General features: G+C 45.1%; 1 protein-coding gene across 1 annotated transcript in view; it reads left to right on the top strand.

Annotated features, from left to right (window-relative positions):
- Positions 1-14,230, top strand: part of LOC103195130 (annexin A8) — a 15,907-nt gene extending 1,677 nt beyond the window's left edge. Inside the window, exons 2-12 of the mRNA XM_007938597.2 lie at positions 1,340-1,430; positions 2,673-2,767; positions 4,127-4,240; positions 5,002-5,092; positions 5,752-5,831; positions 6,236-6,295; positions 6,846-6,939; positions 7,198-7,293; positions 8,391-8,449; positions 9,637-9,759; positions 14,171-14,230. Of these exons, the coding sequence (XP_007936788.1) occupies positions 1,340-1,430; positions 2,673-2,767; positions 4,127-4,240; positions 5,002-5,092; positions 5,752-5,831; positions 6,236-6,295; positions 6,846-6,939; positions 7,198-7,293; positions 8,391-8,449; positions 9,637-9,759; positions 14,171-14,230 (963 nt within the window). The remainder of the gene's footprint in view (positions 1-1,339; positions 1,431-2,672; positions 2,768-4,126; positions 4,241-5,001; positions 5,093-5,751; positions 5,832-6,235; positions 6,296-6,845; positions 6,940-7,197; positions 7,294-8,390; positions 8,450-9,636; positions 9,760-14,170) is intronic.
- Positions 14,231-21,501: the final 7,271 nt, after the last annotated feature.

Raw genomic sequence — 21,501 nt, 5'->3', positions numbered from 1 at the left:
ATATATAAAGTTATACACACACACACACACATGCATATATATACACACATACAAATTTTTCTTTTTTTATTAAAAAAAAATGCTACCTTGCAGGGACCTGGCCAGCCTGGTAGGATGACAATGACACAGGGGTCATTGTCCCTCATGACTCATGTCCTCATGACTGTCTACTCCACAGTATAGAAACTATTGTCCTTGCCATGCCAGTGAAAGGTAAAGTCTGGACTGGGACCAAGACAGGGGCATCAGAGTCCAACCTAGTGTGCAGTCTATGGGCCTGGGGACCAATGGGTAAGCTGACCTCTGGCAGTAGGATCAGCCTGCTGTTTGGCTACACTGCCTCCTCTGGACAAACAGCTGGACAGGATAGGAGTGGGTGAAAAAGCAGCTAAATGCTTTGTTGTGGGGTATGACCACACCCTTGCCTGTTGGGGTGGCCTGGACCCTGCCTCCCTGTAAAACTAAGTTCTCTCTTCCTGCTTCTTAGGAGCTCTGTGATGGGGAAGGCCAAGGAGGGGCAGCTCCTTGGTGATCCTCAGTGAGTCTTTATACAGGAGAGTCTAGGCTGGGTTGAGTCATCTATTTAGTATGAGAGTTCCTGCCTGGACTGCCACCCTGGGCAAGACCCAGCTAAGGTAGCCTGTGAACCCTTCCCCAACAGTGAAGGGGCTGAGATGGAAATTCCAGGAGCCGCATCATCCATGGAGGTTCTGAATTCCCTGACATTGCCTTTGTTTTTAAAACCCTAGAGTGGGAAAAGAGATTCTTTCCACTCAGCTGGAGCTTCTGAGTGGGCTTAAATCAGGACCACAAAGGACTTCAAACCCGGACTCCTGAGCCTGCCCCACCCCAGTGGGTTCTTCTTGCAGCCTCCACAGGGAAGTGTGGCAGCTCTAGAAAGGGCTGCAGTGTTGGCTACCTGCCAAGTCTGTGCCCCGCCTGTCTGAGGTTGCAGCACCCCACCACCACCACCATTCTGGGAGTCCAGTGTTGGGATTCCTTCTCTTAGGTGCTGCCCAGCTTGGCCTTGCCCCTGTGTCCACTTTAGCCAGGCCCCTCCTTCCAGGACAGACCTCCCTGTGGCCTGTGGTGGACCTGATGCAGAGCAGATAAAGATGTCCCTTCCTCAGCACACTTCTGCTGGGAAATGCACTTTCAGAAGCTGCAGCACGGAACAGGAAGAACTAGGCATCTGCTTCCCCAAGCTAGGCTGGCACAGTGGCCTGCGGCTCAGCTAGCTCCCTTCAAGGGCCCAGCTCATCTACATGTCTAGGGAAGATGCTCATGTGCAATAGCCTACACTCCATTCCCACTCTGACCACCCTGGGTTCTCTTACAGATTGAACAGGAGGGTGTCTCAGTGAAGGGCAGCCCCCACTTCAGCCCTGATTCTGATGCAGAGACCCTCTACAAAGCCATGAAGGGAATTGGTGAGTGGGAACCCACAGCTTCCACAGAGTTTGGGACCTCTTGGCTCTCCACCTGCTCTTCCCCAGACTCCTTGACTGGCAGCCCTGGAAGGGGGTTGCCAGGGACCAGCCAGCAAGGGCAAAGTCTTCCATCACCCTGAAACTGACCCCTGGCACCCAGAAAGTCACATAAGCTCCAGCTTCCCCAGCAGTGATGTACCCCCAGCCAACCACCCCCAAGACCAGAGGGGGAGGGAGGTTATACCTACCTGAGTATGTGAAGTGTGTGCAGAGGGAGCAGGTTGCTATGTCCTTATAGGACTGATTTCACTCTCAGCCTCAATTTCCTCATTCATAAAGCAGACCCTAGAGCTCTGGCTGATGCACGCAGAGTGCCAAGATAGCCTTGGCATAGAGGAGATTCTCCTCAGGCAGGAGTCTGGGGAGCTGATCGAGGGCCTGGAAACATTAGGCCACACAGATGTGCAGTTAGATCATTGACACATCAGGCTACCATAGAACTGCCTCCTTCTTGTCTCCTATATCCCAGTGCCTCCTCAGCACTGCTGTAAGGAGATAAGGCCTGCCCCAGCCAGGATGGGGAAGCTCAGCCCACGAAGCACTCAAAACCTAAACAGAGTATAGCCCTTCTTATGCAGATGGGAGCTACCCTTTGGCTGCTCTGCCTGGGAATTGGGGCACTGCCCAGTGAGAGCTGCCATTCCCACATCAGCCTATGAAGCATCTGTACTTCCTGTGAAGTCTTTCCCACTGTCTCCATTTCACAAATGAGACACTAAGGGTCAGCGAAGGTAGCTACTGCACTCCTGGTGAGAAGTTGGGCCAGGACTTAGGCCCAGGACTCTGGACTTTTGGTCCTTATCCCTTCCCACAGCACCTGCTGCTGCCACCAACATTAAGGAGGTCAGGGCAGGAGAACTCACATGCCCAAGGTGCAAAGACCCAAGTGGATGCCATGTCCAATGTCTATGGTTCTGATCCTATCTGAGAGGCTAGGCCCTACCATAGCTGAAGCTGTGTGGGTAGGAGGTGTCAGGTAGGGAAAGATAGTTTTCTGTCTGGGTGACTTAGGGAAAGATAGTTTTCTGTCTGGGTGACTGTTGGCACTATGGAAGTCATTGATGTTTGAAACTATCCAGAAACAGTTTCCCCATTGCTTGGCCACGAAGCACCTGCCACAAACTTCTTGCCTCCCCCATTAGCCTATGCTGTACAGTGTGGGTTCACTATGTGCCCCTGCAGGGACCAATGAGCAGGCCATCATTGATGTTCTCACCAAGAGAAGCAACGCACAACGGCAGCAGATTGCCAAGTCCTTCAAGATGCAGTTTGGCAAGGTAGGAGGAGGGATGGGGATGGGAGCCAGTGCTGGCAAGAGCAGGGAATGCTCTCTTCCAGAAGTAGCCAAGGAGGCAACTCCATTCAGATGCATCATGGCCAGGATTGCTAGTTTTGGAAAATAAAATATAGGATGCCCACTGAAATTTGAATTTAAGGAAACAACAAATACTTTTTTAGCATAAGTATATTCCAAATACTGCATGGGACATACTTATACTACAAAATTATTGTTTATCTGAAATTTAAATTTAACTAGATGTCCTGGATTTTATCTGGTAACCATATATAGGGCTTCTAGGCCCCTGGTTTTCTGCAGTCTGATCCCACCTTCTTTCCACCCTGTCCCTCACTGCACTCCTTTTCATTTGCTCCATGGTCCCCTTCCAGAAGCTCCATCTCCCTGCCTCCAGGTATTTCCCATCTTGTTCCCAGGTTCATAAAGCCCTTCTCCTTCCTGCACCTAGAGATGCAAGTCTGGCTTTGCTCAACCATGTGGCATTGATTCTAGATCCTTCATGAGGGAGCTACTTGTCCCCGTATCCTATCCCCTCTGCTACATGAGGACTCTGCAAAGGCAGGGAGTAAGCAGGCCACACCTTTTGTTCTCTCTCCTGCTCACAACCCCAGGTAGAGCTGGGCACCCATGGTGCTCCATAAATGCAGCAATGAGTTTGCACAGGGAGGGCCCAGTCACCCTTGGGGAACCAGGGCCCATTTCTTACTGTTTTTCTCTCTCTTCGCTCCACAAGTCTTCAGTCTTTTCTGCCTTCAATATTTAAGGAAACTGATGTCAGAGAGGCCCATCAAATTGTTCAAAACCTCAGAGTTTTGTAAGCAATAAGGCTGGGATTTAAATCGAGCCTGAAAAAGCCCTTGATCTTGCTGCTTCCTGTGCAGACCAACTGGGTGTAGCCTGAGGCTCCCAGTAGATACATGTGCCTGTAGAAGGAGACACATGTGAGGTACACTCCCTAGTGCATTCACTTATTGAAGTCAATGATCTACATGATAGAGATTGAAAGGTGACAAAGCAGGTGTGGTGCCTGCCCTAAGCCACAGCCTGGGGAGTAATGGGAAGCAGCAACCAAGGGCTCATGTTGGGCTCAGAACTGTGCTGCATGCAAAGTTCATAGTCACATACACCCCTCAAGAATTCTTCAAACAGCAGTATAAAGCAGGAATCTCACTGTGCTGTAAAGCAAGTGGAGACATTGATGTTCAGAGAGGCTAAGGAGTTGACCCAGGACACTTAGCTGACATGTGGCACAACCCATGTGGCCTCCACTGGCCCCTCTCTTCCCTCTGCACTGAGGAAGCTGGCATAGCAGTCACCACTTCTCCTGTCCCTGCACTAGGATCTCACAGAGACCTTGAAGTCAGAGCTGAGCGGCAAATTTGAGAGGTTCATCGTGGCCCTAATGTACCCACCATACAGATATGAAGCCAAGGAGCTGCATGAGGCCATGAAGGTGACTGGGGAGACAAGTTGGGGGGATTCTTACAAGGACAAAGTGAAGGTAATGCTGGGACACCTTGTTTCCTCAGAGCTTGAGCTATAATGTTGCTGTGGTCTGGAATGATCCCCTGGGATGGAGAACATACCAGGCTGGGCCAGTGGCTCTCAGCCTACTGCTCAGACAGCCCACCAGCACTAGGTTGACTGGCCTTTGCTCTTATGTGTCCATGATGGAACCAAACTCAGGGTTTCCCAAGATTTCAGTGACAAGACATGTGGTGCAATTAGAAATTGATCTCTATGATCACTGTGCATGACTCCTGGGCCCCCTTCATTTTCCATCAATCCTTTTTGTTTTTGCAGTGAGAATCAAAGACCTAGGAATAGTAGTCACTTCTACTGAAAGTACAGGTGTTGGATGGACACCAGCAGGCATTTTCCATATAGTACCTCTAATGCACTTTTTCCGAAGTATAAAAGAGGATATGTAGGCTCAAGGAGGGGAAGGGGCCTGTTTGACACCACCAGCTATGGAGGGCAGACAGAGCTGAGAGGGCTCCTCTCATTCCATGTCACCTGCCATTTCTATGCCTAGAGACAGACATGCATGGTTCTCCCGTGAGGTCCTCCCACCGAGCCTCTCATGGTTTCCAGTGTGGGACAGAGCCATGGCCAGTTCTTCCTGAGGCCCAGCAGCCACCTTGACAACAGAGGATGGTGGGCAGAGCAGGAGACTGCAAATGAGATCTCCAGCAGGTTGCATTTTATTCACAGGGTTTGGGAACCAAAGAGAGTGTCATCATCGAGATACTGGCATCTCGGACCAAGAACCAGATCCAAGAGATAATGAAAGCATATGAAGAGGGTAAGGTGGCCTACTGTGCTTGGGAGCCCAAGCTCAAGGCTGGTTTGGGGACAACCAGAAAGTTTAGCTACGTGGTGGGGTGGGAAGGCAGGCAGAGCACTGTACAACATGCTTTTCCACCCATGGGTGCTGAGCCCCTACTGTGTCCCACGTCTTCACCTGACACTGGAACTCAATGTGATCCAGACTCCATATCTTGCCCCAAGCTCACCAGTCCTGGGGATGACAAGTATATGTTCAGCCAGATCTACTCCCTAAGGACTATGACCAAACTGTGTCAGTGGTGGATGGGGGTGGTACAAAGGCTCCAGAGGGTGATCTACAAGCCGGTTGCTATAAGGATGTGGCCCATAGGCCAGCTCTCCTATGGGTCTGTGAGATGTGAGGTGACAGTGGAATGAGTGGGAGCCCAACTGTTGAGCTGACTCAGCTCCCTGACCTGGCCTATCTCTGCCTTTGATGGGATGTCCACACTGATTACAATTCTGAAAGCCCCATGACAATGGAGTCTCTGCCACTTGGATCCTGGGCACATTCTCCACCCCCCACCAAGGACTTGTCCTTCTAGAAGCTTTAATCAGGACAGGTGTTGACATGAGGCTGACTGGAAGAAGAGCAGTCCTAGGTTAGCCCTGGGTCTCATGGCTCTGTCCTTGCAGACTATGGGTCCATCCTAGAGGAAGACATTCAGTCAGACACAAGCGGCTACCTGGAGAGGATCCTGGTGTGCCTCCTGCAGGTATCACGCCCAGTTTTGGGAGCCCTGGGCTAGGAAACCCCAACAGGGGGCCATGGGCATGGGGCAGGCTCAGTTGCCTGGGCTCATAAATGCATCTCAGTGTGGCTGGATGGTCCTAACAGCAGAGCCCTCACCTCTCCCGACTCAGCCATATGACACATCTGGAGGAGGGAGGGGAGCCTGTCCCTGGGCAAGCCCTGGCTTCCTGCAGGCCTCTGCCAGGCTGCCAGTCAGGTACTCCCTTTATCTTGTGGGACCCCCGACACCCTGTGAGGTGACTCTCATTGCTGCCACTTTATGGATGAGAAAACTAAGGGTTGGGGAAGGTCTCAAAGTCAACAGCCTTGTGCCCTGTCTGCCTTCTGGGGTTGGCTTGCCTCAAGCAGTTCCTTCTCTTTCCTCAGGGCAGCAGGGATGACATGAGTGGTTTTGTGGACCCTGGCCTAGCCCTGCAGGATGCACAGGTGAGGTTGTGAGGCTGAACCCTCTGTGGCTGCCAGCCCTTGGCCTCTGGACTTCCAGGGCAGAAGACTTACCTGGTCAAGGGCTTTCATTGACTTGGGTCCTGTCAGTTCTCTGAAGGCTTTGCCCTTCGGTATCTGAGGAGAATGAGTGGACAGGGAGGACTCTCAGGAGGAAGGAGAGGGACTGGGGGCTCTGAAATTCTATCACAGAAGGGACAGGCCAAGGGTCAAGGGACCTGGGCCCAGAGGACAAGGTGTGGGTTCAGGCCTGCCTGGTGGTGAGCAAAGTCTAGAGAGTGCATAAAGCCTTGGGGCAGGTTAGGGGTTTCTGAATGTAGCTATTCGCCCAATGTGAAGAGATTTCTAACCACCAGAGCTGTTGGGAGATAGTGAGCTTAGGAGATAGTGAACTTCCTGTCAAAGAGATAACTAAGCAAAGAGTAATGTGACTAGTAGAGTAGTTGAGGTTGACCCTTCAGCCCCAGTTCCATGACTATGGACGACTCCTTGCTTCCCTTCACCACTTTCCTTGTGTGTCCCTCAATGCCAGGACCTGTATGCAGCTGGTGAGAAGATCCATGGAACTGATGAGATGAAATTTATCACCATCCTGTGTACACGGAGTGCTACCCACCTGATGAGAGGTACCAGGTGGCATGAAGGCCCCAGGAGTCCCAAGAGCAAGGGAGAAAGGGAGACACAATAGAGTTCCCCAGCCTTGGGCTCCAGTTTTAGGCATGAACTGTCCAACAGGCAGACTTGCTAAGCTAAGAAATGACTAGTGAGCCCTGAACCTGGTAGGGAGCTCAGGGCTGGTGCGCTCGCATACGGTGTCTGACGTAAGATTAAGATAGCATCATGCTGAGATCATGTGTCCTCTAAGTGCAGCACTCTGTCCACAGTGTTTGAGGAATATGAGAAAATTGCCAACAAGAGCATCGAGGACAGCATCAGGAGTGAGACCCACGGCTCACTAGAGGAGGCCATGCTTACAGTGGGTAAGACCAGAGCCATGAGGTGCTAGGATGCATGTGGAATGGCAGGATGTAGGGCTCAGAGGTGGGGCACTGTCAGTGGTCTCAGGCCCAGGGAAGCCATTGCAAGGCTGGACCCCTAGGATCCCCTTCAAGGGACTTCACTTGGACTGTATGTTTGGCCTCTACCCCTCAGCCCAAGATATTGGCCACACTTCTATGTGCTATTTTCTGCCAGGGAATGTCCTCTGTGCTGACCATGCAGGATCTGGTGTTTATGCATGTGTGGGTGTATGCATATGCATGTGTGTGTATGTATATATATGCACAGTGAAAGGCATCTGACTGCTAGCCAGAAAATTGGTGGTTCAAACCCACCAGCCACTCCACAGAAGGAAGACTGGACAATCTATTTGCATAAAGATTTACCACCTTGGAAAACCAATGGGGGTCACTATGAGTCGGAATCAACTTGGTGAAATTGTGTCTCCTCTCTGCTATTAAGGAGCTGGGTTCTTGGGGAGCCAGATCTGGGGTGAGACCCTAGCACTGCACTGAGGCAAATGTTCATCAATGGGCCAGAGCTAAAGGCCCGCAGACAAGCCTGTGGGCTCCAGTGCTACACATCTTTCCCTTTGTATCCCTGTTCTGGGTCTTTGGACCTGTCCCCAGTGCCCCAGGCTTCCTTCCTTGCCATTTCTACCTGACTCAAAGTCACTTGCTTTGGAACTGGGCAACCCCCCCCCAAAAAAAAAAAAAAAATCCACTGATGTCAAGTTGATTCCAAATCATAGCAACCCTAATAGGACAGAGTAGAACTGCTCTACAGGGTTTGCAAGACTCTAAATCTTTATGGAAATAGACTACCACATCTTAATCCCACAGAGCAGCTGGTGGGTTTAAACCACTGATCTAACTGGTGGGTTTGAACTAACTGATTGGTTAGCAATCAAGCACTTTAACCATCATACCACCATTCTGAAACTGGTCAGGGAACACCTAAATACATCAGGCTTTACACAATGCTAATCCTTAAGACCAGAGACAACACATAAATGAATAAACCTTATGTAATGCCATCTACAACCTCTAGCGACTAACAGTACCTTCTTGTCTGCCAGTGAAATGCACACGGAACCTCCATAGCTACTTTGCAGAGCAACTCTACTATGCCATGAAGGTAATCATCCCTGATCCCTTGGCTTTTCTTTTCTGCTTCTCTTACAATCAGCCCTAAGTGGCACCAACTGCAAAGTCAAGTTGCCCAGAGCCACTTGCAATCTTCAACCCCTGGGTCCTCTCTTATCCCAACCTTGTGTGGATGAGAAAAGTCTTAGCTCTCAGAGGGGCAAACTGAGCTGAGGAAGGGCAGTTACATCCCCCAGCATGGAATTTGAACAGATGCATGCACAGGTGTGCACTAACTTTGACAATTCTGTGAAATGATATTGTAATTATCATCCTAGAGATGGTGTAACCAAGGCTCCAGATTAAGGTCATACAATTGGAAAGTGGCAGAGCCATGACTTAAACTCAAGTTAATCCAATGTCTTTTCCATTGTATCCTACACCTCCTTGAAGAAGTAGAGTTCGCTGCTGGGGATCATAGGCAATGCCTGCTAAGAAATCAAGCCTCCAATGGCACTGACAATTTCCAAGGAAGGTTACTACACATGGCACCACAACCTCCCTATATGTGCTAGAGTGACAAACTCAGCTTGCCTGCTGTCTAAAAGACTGCACTGTCTGCAAAAACAGATGCTCAAGCCACTCATGACAGATGGAGTTTCTGGTATTTGATAGCTTCCGAACTGAGAGTAGATAATCAAATTAATTTTCCAAAACTAAAGTCAGTATCCTTGCACACTGATGGTTGTTGAAGTAAGACCCATACCAGAGCCCCCAAGCTCCCTGCCCATGGCTGCCTCAGAAATGAGAGAAAGCAGGGGGATCCTTTGGCCTCAGCTGGCATGGGGGAGGACATGTGTACCCACCCACCATGAGAATGGTCAGGAATGAAGAACAGGAAAGTCTGCTTGGAAATGGCCAACTAAATTGATTTGGATGATACTCTACAAGAAGTGTCACTTCTGGGTAGTAAATATTTTATGCTTGGATCCTAGAGTCTGATGGGCAAACCAAACAGCACAATTTGGGGCCTTTGGCTTTTCACAAAGGAAGAGGTGTGGGCCATGGGTGAGGAGATATTAAGGGAATGGAGCACTGAGTTACTAAAGCATCCCTCCTCATGTCTTGCATTTCCATACCCTTCAAATACCTCAGGACCCCATAGCACAGACTCATCCATCACCATGGAGATGGAATTGAAAGGCGTGAAGTGGTTTTTGAATTTTGCTATCTTGCCAGGGAGCAGGGACACGGGATGGCACCCTAATAAGGATAATTGTTTCAAGGAGTGAGATTGACTTGAATCTCATCAAGTGTCAGTTCAAGAAGATGTATGGCAAGACCCTCAGCAGCATGATCATGGTAAGTTAAAGCCTCTGAATTCTGATGCTGATTTGAAATATAGGCATGACTGGGAGACCTGGATGTTGCAGTGTCCTAGGGCTGCTTTGATGAAGTACCCCAAAACTGGATGGCTCATAAGAATAAGGTTTATTGTCTAATAGCTCTGGAGACCAGAAGTCCAAATTTAGGGTATCAGCCAAGCCATATTCTCTCTGAAGTCTCTAGAGGAAGACCCTTTTTTGTCTCTCCCAGCTTCTGGTACCCTCAGGCATTCCTTGGCTTGCAGCTGCATCATCATCACACAGCCATCTTCCCTCTGTCTGTTTCTCTGTGTCTCTTATAAGAACATCACTCAGATGAGATTAGTACCCACCCTTCTCTAATATGACTTCATGCTAACTTAATGTCATCAAGACCCTATTTTCAAACAAGGTCGTGTTCATAGGTACCGGAAGGTTAGGACTTCATTCTATCTTTTGGGGGCACAATTCAATATGTGTCATACTCTCAACATCCTAAGTCCCATGTGGATAGCCCTTCCAATGTACAACACATGCCTGAAGTTTTACCATGTGGTGTGTGTAAGGAACAGCAAGTACATCAATGTCACTGGAGCCTGGAGGGGACTGAGGGGTAAAGAAGCAGTCAGAGGCCAGATTATGGAGGCCTCTATATGTTGTGCTCAGAAATTTGACTTTGGATTTGAATTCTGTTTGCCCCTTTGAAAATAACACACTGGATACATGCAGAAAAAAACATTTTGATGAATTGATGACAGTAAATTCACTGGTAAGAATAAAGACCCACCAATCAAATTCAGATATAAATAATCTTGGCAGAAAAATTTTAAGGAGACAAATCATACAGGCTTCAGCAGATTGCCTTACCAAACTCCAATTAAAGCAAGTTCTGGAGCCTACAACATGCAGAGTGATTGTCACACACTGCTATAACTTCTGGTGGCATAGTGGGTAAGGAATTTGGCTGCTAACCAGGAGTTAGTGGTTCAAACCCACCAGCTGCTTTGCAAGAGAAAGACGAGGCGATCTACCTCTCTAAAGATTTACAGCCTTGGAAACCCAATGGGGGTCACTATGAGTTGGACTCTATGGCAGTGGATCTTATTTATCTATCTATCTATCTATCTATTTATTTATTTATTTATTTATTTATTGTGATTTGGGTGAAAGTTTACATAGCAAATTCACTTTCCATACAGCAGCTCACATACACTGTCTCATAACACTGACTACAATTTACCACAATACAACAACTCCTCATAGTTACCTCTTCCCTGCGTCCTTCCTTCCATGCACTCCTGTCCCCTGAGCTGTCTCTTCATGCATACACAACCCTTCTATTCTCCCATGATTGTTCTCACCAAGGAGAGTATCTACCTAATGTAAATGTTAACCTCATATGCCTGTCTTTTGTTTGCCTGGAAGCCACAGGAATGGGTTCAGTTCCAGACCTGAAGGGCAGCTAGGGGCTATAATATCAATGGTTACATCAGGCTCTATCCGACCAGCAAACCTGGTCCCTTTTTTTTTCTTAAGTGATTTTTAGTTTAGTTCTGCATTGTTCTCCCACTCTATCCAAGAACTCCTGCATAGATCCCCGTCCGAGTGGATGACAGTGGTAGCTGACCACCATTTAGTTCTTCTGGTCTCATAGTCATATAGGCTGAGCATTGCATGGTGTACCTATCACTTGGACTAATTGTTTCCATGAATATTTGGTTTTCTTCATTCTTCTTTGCTCTGGACGAGGAGAGATCCATCATTGCATCTAGATGGCCTCTTGAAAGCTTTTAAGATCCCAGTCACTACTTGGATGGCAGTGGATTTTATAACATCAGTAGTTGTTGTTGTTAGGTGCCATTAAGTCAGTTCTGGTTCAGAGTACCCTATATACAACAGAACTAAATACAGCTTGATCCTGAGCCATCCTCACAATTGTTGCTATGTTGTGGCTGTGTTTCAGCTGCTGTGTCAATCCATCTCACTGAGGGGTCTTCCCTTTTTTCACTGACCCTCTATTTTACCAAGCATGATGTCCAGACTCCAAAACTTACCTTAACTGGAGTTCAGTTAGGCAATCTGCTGAAGCCTGTATGATATATCTTCTTAAAATCCCTTCTCCAGGGACTGGTGCCTCCTGATAACACATCCAGAGTATGTGAGTCTTGCTTCCAAGGAGCACTCTGTCAGCACTTCCTCCAAAACAGATTTGTTTGTTCTTCTGGCAGTCCATAGCATATTCAGTATTCTTCGTTAATATCACAATTTAAATGTATCAATCTTTGGTCCTCCTTATTCATTGTCCAGCTTTCATATGAATATGAGGTGATGGAAAATACCATAGAGTGGGTCAGGCCTTGACAATTTCATTAACAGAAGGTAAAACATGAGAAATATATCCCCATGTCTTAATTTGCTACTAAGACAAATCTATAGTCTCCTGTGAATGTCTATTGCTAACTACATTTCCAAGCAATTTACAATAGCTTACAATAGGTTTAAAGTCATTTCTGCTTTAAAATCTTTTCTGGTTAGGACAATGGCAAACAGTTAGAGGGAAGGTTACAATTGTTTGTTTTAGATTTCTCAGTCAGTCTTGTCAAGAGACCAAAAAGGGTAGACAAAAACCAGTCTGGCCTGTTGCTACGTCACTGGCAGGGACTTTCCCAACACACAGACTGAGCTGGGTGCTATGAATTCTTTCAACCATAGATGGTCACTTAAGGCATCAGAGAGATGTCTATGTCTTCTTAACATTCCAGTTATATATAGCCACAGTTATTTTAGAAGAAACAACCACAGTTGCTTTAGAAGAACAATAACATTTAACACTGCTGGATTAAAATGCTTACACTTGACCTTATCTAAGATGTAGACCTCCTGATGCTGATGAACTTAGCAGGCTAATTACTGCATTAAAAAAAACACTGCCATTGAGTGGATTCTGACTCATAGCAACCTAATATAATCAGTAATACAGCTCCTTATCTAGAGATATGAGAAACCCACCCTCTTAGAGTTTACCTAATGCTTTCACCTAAGAAAATCCAATTGGAATCATGAATAAGTTGACCAAAAGTTTTCTTTTAGCATAGACCACTCTCTGCATATGTTACCAAAGGAAAAATGATTTTCAACAATGATCCCTGCATTAAAAACTCCTACATAGAAATTAATAAAAAGTGTATAAAAGTCCATGTATAACTTTATACTTATTCGTTTGAAAAGGTATACAAAACGAATGGTTTTTTAAGAAAGCTATATTACAAAAATTGTCTTAAAAAGAATTTAAAAGAAGAGGAAGAAATAGAAATTTAAAATTTAGTTTAAATTATTTGAAAAGAAAATATCAGGCAAAATGATTTTAGGCAAGGTTGACTAAATTGTCAAGGTACAGATAATTCCCATGAGATTTAAACTGCTCCAGAGCATAGAAAAGACAGAGCTATCCTCACCTGGCCACTTATTCACCCAGTGTCCCTGGGTAAATCCACTCCTTTCTCTTGCTTCCATTTCCTCCCCTCATGCAAAGGAGGCTGAAGGACCTGCCTTTGCCTTTCCCCTCTGGCTCAGTGGACAGATCCTTTAACCAGCTCCATGAATCCTAGGAATGGGCTCATCCATTGGACATGCTGGGTCGGTCTTACACGGAGCAGGTAAGGCTCCTGGAGAGAAGGAAATCCAGCACTTTTTGGCACAAGTATGAGCCAGTGGTGATGCAGGCGAGTGTGAGCTTTTCCTGCTACTTGCACCTCCCCACATCTCAGCAAGGTGCCTTTCACCATCATCATCACATACAGAGGAGAAAATTAATCTCAATTAATTAATTATTATTATTATCATTAATTTTTAATTAATTTCTATGTAGGAGTTTTTAATGCAAGTATCATTGTTGGAAGGGAAGAGAATGCCTTGGCCACCCCATCAGGCAGTGACAGAGACAGGGTTCAAGCCTCTATAGGGCCACAGCCCAGGCTCCTCTCCCCACTTCTTGGCTTCCCAGGGCAGCCCTGCTGCTTCCAGCCCAATAGGGATGGACTTGATGATGCTGAATTCCTGAATGGGTATACCCACCAGGTCTTCAAAGAAAGCTGAGAAGAGTCCTGGGGTGTCTGTCAGGGCAGAAGACACCAAAATGCTTCCCTTGTTTGAAACTAAACCCTGTGATTTATTTTTCATATCGATTTATCCTGCACTTGGGAAGAGAATCAAAAGAAAATATAAACGAAGAGCCTAAAATTAAAAGTGAACAAAGAGAGGTGTAGCATAGGAACCCAAACAGGCATGACAGGCTCACCCTAGGAGCAGAGCCCTTAGGAATACGGACAGGAGTTGCTCCTGACCATTTCATGCCTCTATGTGTCCTAACATAAACCCCCTTCTAACCCTTGTATCCTTCTTGCCTCCAGGGAGATACCAGTGGTGACTACAAGAATGCCCTACTGAACCTGGTGGGCAGTGACCCCTGAAGATTCAGAAGATGGAGGGCGAAGGCCAGAAGCTGAGCCACTGAGTCGTGCTTGGTCAACCTTTGCCATGGATAGCGATGAGAGGGAGAAACCACCACTAGCCTGTCAGTTTCTGTCTCCAGTTTCCAATGCTTTCCAGTCAGTGTCCTGACCCAAGGGGAGGGTCACCCTGGGGCTCTTCCCTTCACCTTTCTCCTAACTCATTTCCAAACTTAATAAGTACACCAACCAGAGGGCATCTCTGCCTGACCAACACCTTGGTAGGAAGGGCCCTGCAGGGACACATGGACCTTTTCTTTCCCCTTAAACAGGAGCTTTACAGCTTGACTGGTCAGAGCCACCTTGGTACCATTAGACATATCTCTGGGGCCCAATCCATCTGCTGGATCTGGGTCTCCAGGGAAGGGGCCAGAAAATATGCAATTTTTTTTTTTTTTTACAAGTGTCTCAGCTTACATGCTTCTTTATTAGGCAAGCTGCAAGAAAGCTATAGGGAGCCCATTTGCTACCAAACACCCTGCATGGACTGCTGGCCAGGGAGGTCAAGAAAGAAGCACTTACATACACATTAATTTCAGTATCACTCGCATTCATCCACCAGCCTTAGCTACACATCTTAGGCTATAAGTGGAAGGAAGGTTCCCTCACCATCCTGACAACAGAGAGTAAGCTACACATCCATGTCCCAACCAAAAGCTCAGGGTGCCCATGTGTTCTAAAGGCTCAGGCTACCCAGAATCACTGATTAGACCAGCAGCACTTTCCTCCTATTACACAGGCATAGCTTGTCTGGGAGGGAGCTAGCCCTGAGCATGACACTCCCTAACTGGATGGTGGCTGTCATTGCTGTCTGGAGAAGCTGAGATGCTTTTGCTGTGGTTTCCAGAACAATAAAGATCTGTATATGCAATCCGAGTCCGACTCGATGGCACATAACAACAACAACATATGCAATCCGAATGTCTTTGTATTTTTAGCAGTCACCATAGTAGGAAAAATTTGTCAGTGGACATAAAAGAAATGTAATTTAAAAAACAACAAACTTTGAAGAGTTATCAAATCTGAGCATGTATGTGGGCATGTTCAAGTGGGACATTGTCACATTGGGGACAACTCTTGTAAATGAAGATAATTTCTCTTCCCTTTTAATTTAGAGCCTAAATACCAACATCCTAGGGCTACCTGAGGCTGACTCTCCTCTATGATGTCCTGTCCTGCCCAAGGTTTCCCCAGCCTATCCCTGGCTGCCTCCTGGGACAGCTCAGTCTTTTCCCAACAGATGCCATCAATAGAGTTCTTCCTTCAATTGAATCCAATCCTGCCCCATCACCCTCAATGCTCTTGAATCTGCCAAGTAGAGCCACAGAGTTCACCTTTTTCTAGTAACAAGGTCTGCAATATCTGAAAACAGTCCTCATTTTTTCCACAACTTCTAGTCACAATTTAGTCAAAGCTAAATACCTCCACTGTCTTCAACTGTCCTTCCTGGAGCTGGAGTGGGGCTGCTTCCTCTGAACATGCTTCAGTTAGCAAACTCCCTCTGACAATGAATCCCAAGGGGTTAGAGCATCCACAGAAGAAGCTGCTCAGTGTGTTGAGGTAACACCAACTTTGATCTCACATCAGTGAGAGGTAGATTCTGGATCTGTCCCGGGCTGGCTTCATGACTCTGATCCAGTCACTTAACTCTCTCTAAGCCTCAGTTTCCTTACATTTGAAAGCAATAATGAGGTCCCTGTTAAAATTGCTACATTTCAAACCACTTCAATATTGTTGTTGTTAGGTGTCATAGAGTCAGTTCTAACTTTTAGCAACCCTGTGTACAACAGAATGAAAACACTATCTGTCCCTGTACCATCCTCACAGTCATTGCTATGATTTAGCCCATCTTTGCAGCCACTGTGTCAATCTTTCTCACTGAAGGTCTTCCCCTTTTTTGCTGACCCTCTACTTTACCAAGCATGATATCCTTCTCTTGAGACTGGTCCTTCTGTCCAACTTTATCCCACATGGCTGAAGTACAAGAGGTGAATCTCACCATCCTTGCTTCAAAGGAGCATTCTGTCAGGACCATAGTCCCAGGGGATATCAACCTTAATTGGCATAACATACTACACAAAACATTGTTCCACCTCCTACTTTGGCAAGTAGCAACTGGGATCTTAAAAGCTTGCAAGCTGCCATCTAGATGCAACAATGAGTCTCTCCTCATCCAGAGCAAAGAAGAGATTCATGGAAACAATTAGTCCTAGTGACTGGTACACCATGCGATCCACAGCCTATATGACTATGAGACCAGAAGAACTAGATGGTGTCCAGCTACCACTGTCAACCACTCAGAGGGGGATCTATATAGGAGATCCTGCATAGAGGTAGAACAATGTGGAACAAAACTCAAAATCATTTGGGGAAAAATAAAGGGGGACCAGGTTTGCTGGTCTGATACAGCCTGGTGGAACCACTGAGACTATGACCCCTAGCTGCCCTTCTTGTCTGGAATTGAACCTACACCTCTGGCTTCCAACCAAACAAAAGACAGGCATATGAGTTGAACATTTGCCTGAGGTAGATACACTCCTTGGAGAGAACAATCATTGGAGAAAGAAGGCCTGTTTATGCACAGGGAGACAGCTCAGGGGGCAGGAGTGCATGGAGGGATGGACACAGGGAAGAGGTAATGATCAGGAAGTGGGAGGGGAGCTGTTGCATTGTGGTAAATTGTGGTCAGTGTCATGAGACAAAGTGTATGTGAACTGCTGTATGGAAAGTGAATTTGCTCTGTAAATTTTCACCCAAATCACAATTAAAAAAAAAAAAAAAAAAAAAGAGCATTCTGGCTGTACTCCATCCAACACAGATTGTTCTCATTGCAGTCCATGGTATATTAAATATTCTTAACCAACACCATAATTCACATTCATCAGTTCTTCTCCAATTGTCCTCAATTACTGTCTCATTTTTGCATGCAAATAAGGCTTGGGTCAGGTGCACCCTAGTTCTCAAAGTGACATCTTTGCTCTTTAACATTTTAAAGAGGTATTTTGTAGCAGATTTGCCCAATGCAATACATCATTTGATTTCTTGACTGCTGCTTCTATTGTTATTGATTGTGAATTCAATAACAGCTCCAGTATTTTCTCCATTTAACATGATGTTGCTTATTGGTCCAGGTGTGAGGATTTTCATTTTATTTATGTTGAAGTGTAATTCACACCGAAGGCTGTAGACTTTGGTCTTCCTCAGTAAGTCCTTCAAATCCTCTTTGCTTTCAGCAATTAAGGTTGTGTCATCTATATATCTCAGGTTGTTAATGACTCTTTCTCTAAACCTGATACCACATCCTTCTTCATATAGTCCAGCTTCTCAGATTATCTGCTCAGCATACAAATTGAGTAAGTGTGTTGAATGATACAACCCTGATGCATAACTTTTTTGTTCAAATGACTGCTCCTTAGTCTATGTACAGGTTCCTCATGAGCACGATTAAGTGCTCTGGAATTCTCATTCTTGGCTATGTTACCCGTAATCTCTTATGATCCATCCAGTCAAATGCCTTTGCATAGTCAACAAAATACATGGCCCTGCACAAGGATGATACGCAAATTCATGAAGCATTCCAAACCTCAATGTTACGGAATGTTAGTGGTATAAAACCATCATTTCATTATGCTCATGGGTTTTGTAGATCAGGAATTGAGAAGAGCACAGTGAAGATAGCTTGTCTCTGCTCCACTAAGTCTGGGGACTCACTCGGGAACACCTGAAGGTTGAGGAGACTCTAGGGCCACGGGCTAAGATCATTTAGAGGCTTCTTCACTCACCGTTTGGTACCTAGGTGGACATGGCTAGAAAGCTGGGCTCAGCTGGGCTATCCTCTAGAGATCCTATAGGCTACCTCTCCTACACGGCAGGCTCATGAGAAGTGATGGGTTTCTCATGGGACAGATCAGGGCTCCATGGTGTTCCAGGACTGGAACCAACAATCTTGAATAATTTCATTATCTTAAAAACTGACTAGGCCATGCTATGCACACAGCCTGTATACAGCCTTGTGGGAGGACTCATTGTTGTTCAGATCCTGTCTTGGAGTTTCTTTCAGTGTTGAGTGGCTGTGTGACCAGTAGCTGCTTCCTGGTAAAGCCCATTGGAAAGTATCCAAAGGATTCTCTGCCCTGTGCTGGTTCATACAGGACATTGGATTCTGTGGTGCTGTTTTTTGTTGTTGATATTAGTTGCCGTTGAATGAGTTCTGACTTATAGTGACCCTAAGTACAACAGAATGAAACACTGCCTGGCCTCACACCATCCTCAAACCATCATTGCAGCCACTATATTAATCCATGTCACTGAGGGTCTTCCTCTTTTTTGCTAACCTTCTCCTTTACCGAGCAGGATATCCATCTCCGAGGACTGGTCCCTCCTGACAACATGTCCAAAGTACATGAGATGAAATCTTGCCATACTCACTTCTTAGAAGCATTCTGGTTATACTTCTTCCAAGACAGAATTTTTGGTTCTCCATGCAATCTATGGTATATTCAATATTCTTTGCCAACAGCACGATTCAAAGACATCAATTCTTCTTGGGTCTTCCTTGTCCAGCTCTCACATGCATATGAGGTTATTGAAAAGACCATTGTTTGGGTCAGGCACACCTTAATCCTCAAAGTGACACCTTTGCTTTTCAACACTTTAAAGAGGTCTTTTGCAGCAGATTTTCCCACTGCTATGTATTATTTGATTTCTTGACTGCTGTTTTCATGGGCATTGATTATGGATCTAAATAAAATGAAATTCTTGACAACTTCAATGTTTTCTCTGTTTGTCATGATGTTGCTTATTAGTCCAGTTGTGAGGTTGCTTTAAAAAAAAAAAAAAAAAGAAATTGAGGTGAAATCCATACTGAATGTTATAGTCGTTGATCTTCTTCAGTAATTTCAAGTTCTTTTTGCTTTCAGCAAGCAAGGTTGTGTCCTTTGCATATTTTTGTTGTTGTTGTTATGTGCTATAAGTCGGCCCTGACTCATAGCGACCCCTCCTTGGTTTTCCCGAGGCAGTATCACTACGGAAGTAGGATTTCCCAACCTTCTTTCTGAGGAGTGGCTGGTGGGTTTGAACTGCCAGCCTTCTGGTTAGCAGTCAAGTGCTTTAGCCACTAATAGCAGGTTGTTAATGAGTCTTCCTAAAAACCTGATGCAGTGTTCTTCATAAAGTACAGCATCTCAGAGTATTTGCTGAGCATACAAATTGAATAAGTATAGTGAAAGATATAACCCTGATGCACACCATTCTAGATTCTAAACCATGCAGTATCCCTTGTTCTTTTCAAATGACTGTCTCTTGGACTATGTACAGGTTCATCATGAGCACAACTAAGTGCTCTGGAATTCCCATTCTTTGCAATGTTACCCATAATTTGTCATGATCCATGCAGTTAAAAGTCTTTGCAAAGTCAATAAAACACAGGTAAATATCTTATTGGTATTCTCTGCTTTCAGTAAAGATCCATCTGATATCAGCAGTTTTACCCTTTGTTCCATGTTCTCTCAAATCCAGCTTGAGTTTCTGACAGTTCCCTGTCAATGTACTGTTGTATTTGTTTTTGAATTTTTTTTCAGTAAAACTTTGCTTGCATATATTAGTGATATTCTTAGATACTTTCTGCATTCTGATCTATCACCTTTCTTTGGAATAGGCATAAATATGGATCTCTTTCAGTCAGTTGGCCAGGTAGCTGTCTTCCAAAGTTATTGACATGAACGAACACTTCCAGTACTTCATCCATTTGTTGAAATATCTCCTTTGGTATTCTGTTGATTCCTGAAGGCTGTTTTTTTCACCAGTGACTTCAATGAAAGTTGGACTTCTTCCTTCAATACCATCAATTCTTTGTCATATGCTACCTTCTAAACTGTTTGAACATTGACTCATTCTTTTTGGTACAGTGACTCTGTGCATTCCTTCCATCCTCCCTTGATGCTTCCAACATCATTCAATATTTTGCCCATAGAATTCTTCAATATTGCAACTCAAGGATTGACCTGTTTCTTTAATTCTTATGGCTTGAGAAATGCTGATTTTTCTAACCCCAGGTCTTTGCACATTTATTATAATACTTTACCTTGTCTTCTCAAGCTACCCTTTGAAATTTTGTGTTCAGCTTTTCTATGTTATCATTTCTTCCATTTGCTCTAGCTATTCTGTTCAAGACAAGTTTCACAGTATCTTCTGACATCCATTTTGGTCTTTCTTTCCTTTTTTTTTTTTTTTGTCTTTTAAATGATCTTTTTATTTCTTCAAATATGATGTCCTTGATGTTATTCAACAAGAAATTTGGTCTTCAGTTAATAATTCAATGAGTCAAATCTGTCCTTCCGATGATCTCTAAATTCAGGTGGGATATAATAAAGGTTGTATTTTAGCACTTGTGGACTGGTTTTAATTTTCTTCCGCTTCAACTTGAACTTGAATATGAATAAATGATGGTCTGTTCCACAGTCAGCCCCTAGCCTTGTTCTGACTAGTGATTTTGAGCTACATCATCAACTCTTTCTACAGACGTAGTTGATTTGATTCCTGTGTATTTTATCTAGTGAGCCATGTATGTTGTTCAAAAAAGGTATTTTCAAGGAACAAGTTGTTGGTCTTGCCAAATTCTATCATGAGATCTAGTCTTGTTTCTATCATCAAGCCATGTTTTCAACTATCAGTCCTTCTTTGTTTTCAGCTTTTACATTTCAATCACCAGTAATTATCAATGCATTCTTATTGCATTCTTGATGGATTTCAGACTGTACAAGTTGGTTAAAATCTTCAATTTTCATCTTTGGCACTAGTGGTTGGTGTGTAAATTTGAATAATAGTCATATTAACTGGTCTTCTTTGTGTTGTTGTTGTTGTTATGTGCCTTCGAGTCAGACCCGACTCATAGCAACCCCTCCTTGGGTTTCCGAGGCAGTATCACTATGGCAGTAGGATTGCCCAACCTTCCTTCCAAGGAGTGGCTGGTGAGTTTGAACTGCCAGCCTTCTGATTAGCAGTCAAGTGCCTTATGCACTATGCTACCAGAGCTCCTGGTCTTCCTTGTAGGTGTATGGATATTATCCTATTACTGATAGCATTGTACTTCAGAGTAGATATTGAAATGTTCTTTTTGATGGTGTATGTGATTCCATTCTTCTTTTTTTTTTTTTTTTTAATTTTATTTTGATTTGGGTGAAGATTTACAGAGTAAATTCACTTTTCATACAGCAGTTCACATATACTTTGTC

The sequence above is a fragment of the Orycteropus afer genome, unplaced genomic scaffold, assembly GCF_000298275.1.
Source record: "Orycteropus afer afer isolate SDZICR_OR568_19922 unplaced genomic scaffold, OryAfe1.0 scaffold00052, whole genome shotgun sequence".
Classification (NCBI taxonomy): domain Eukaryota; kingdom Metazoa; phylum Chordata; class Mammalia; order Tubulidentata; family Orycteropodidae; genus Orycteropus; species Orycteropus afer.
The sequence above is the reverse complement of the archived record's forward strand: the minus strand, read 5'-3'. Positions and strand labels throughout refer to the sequence as shown.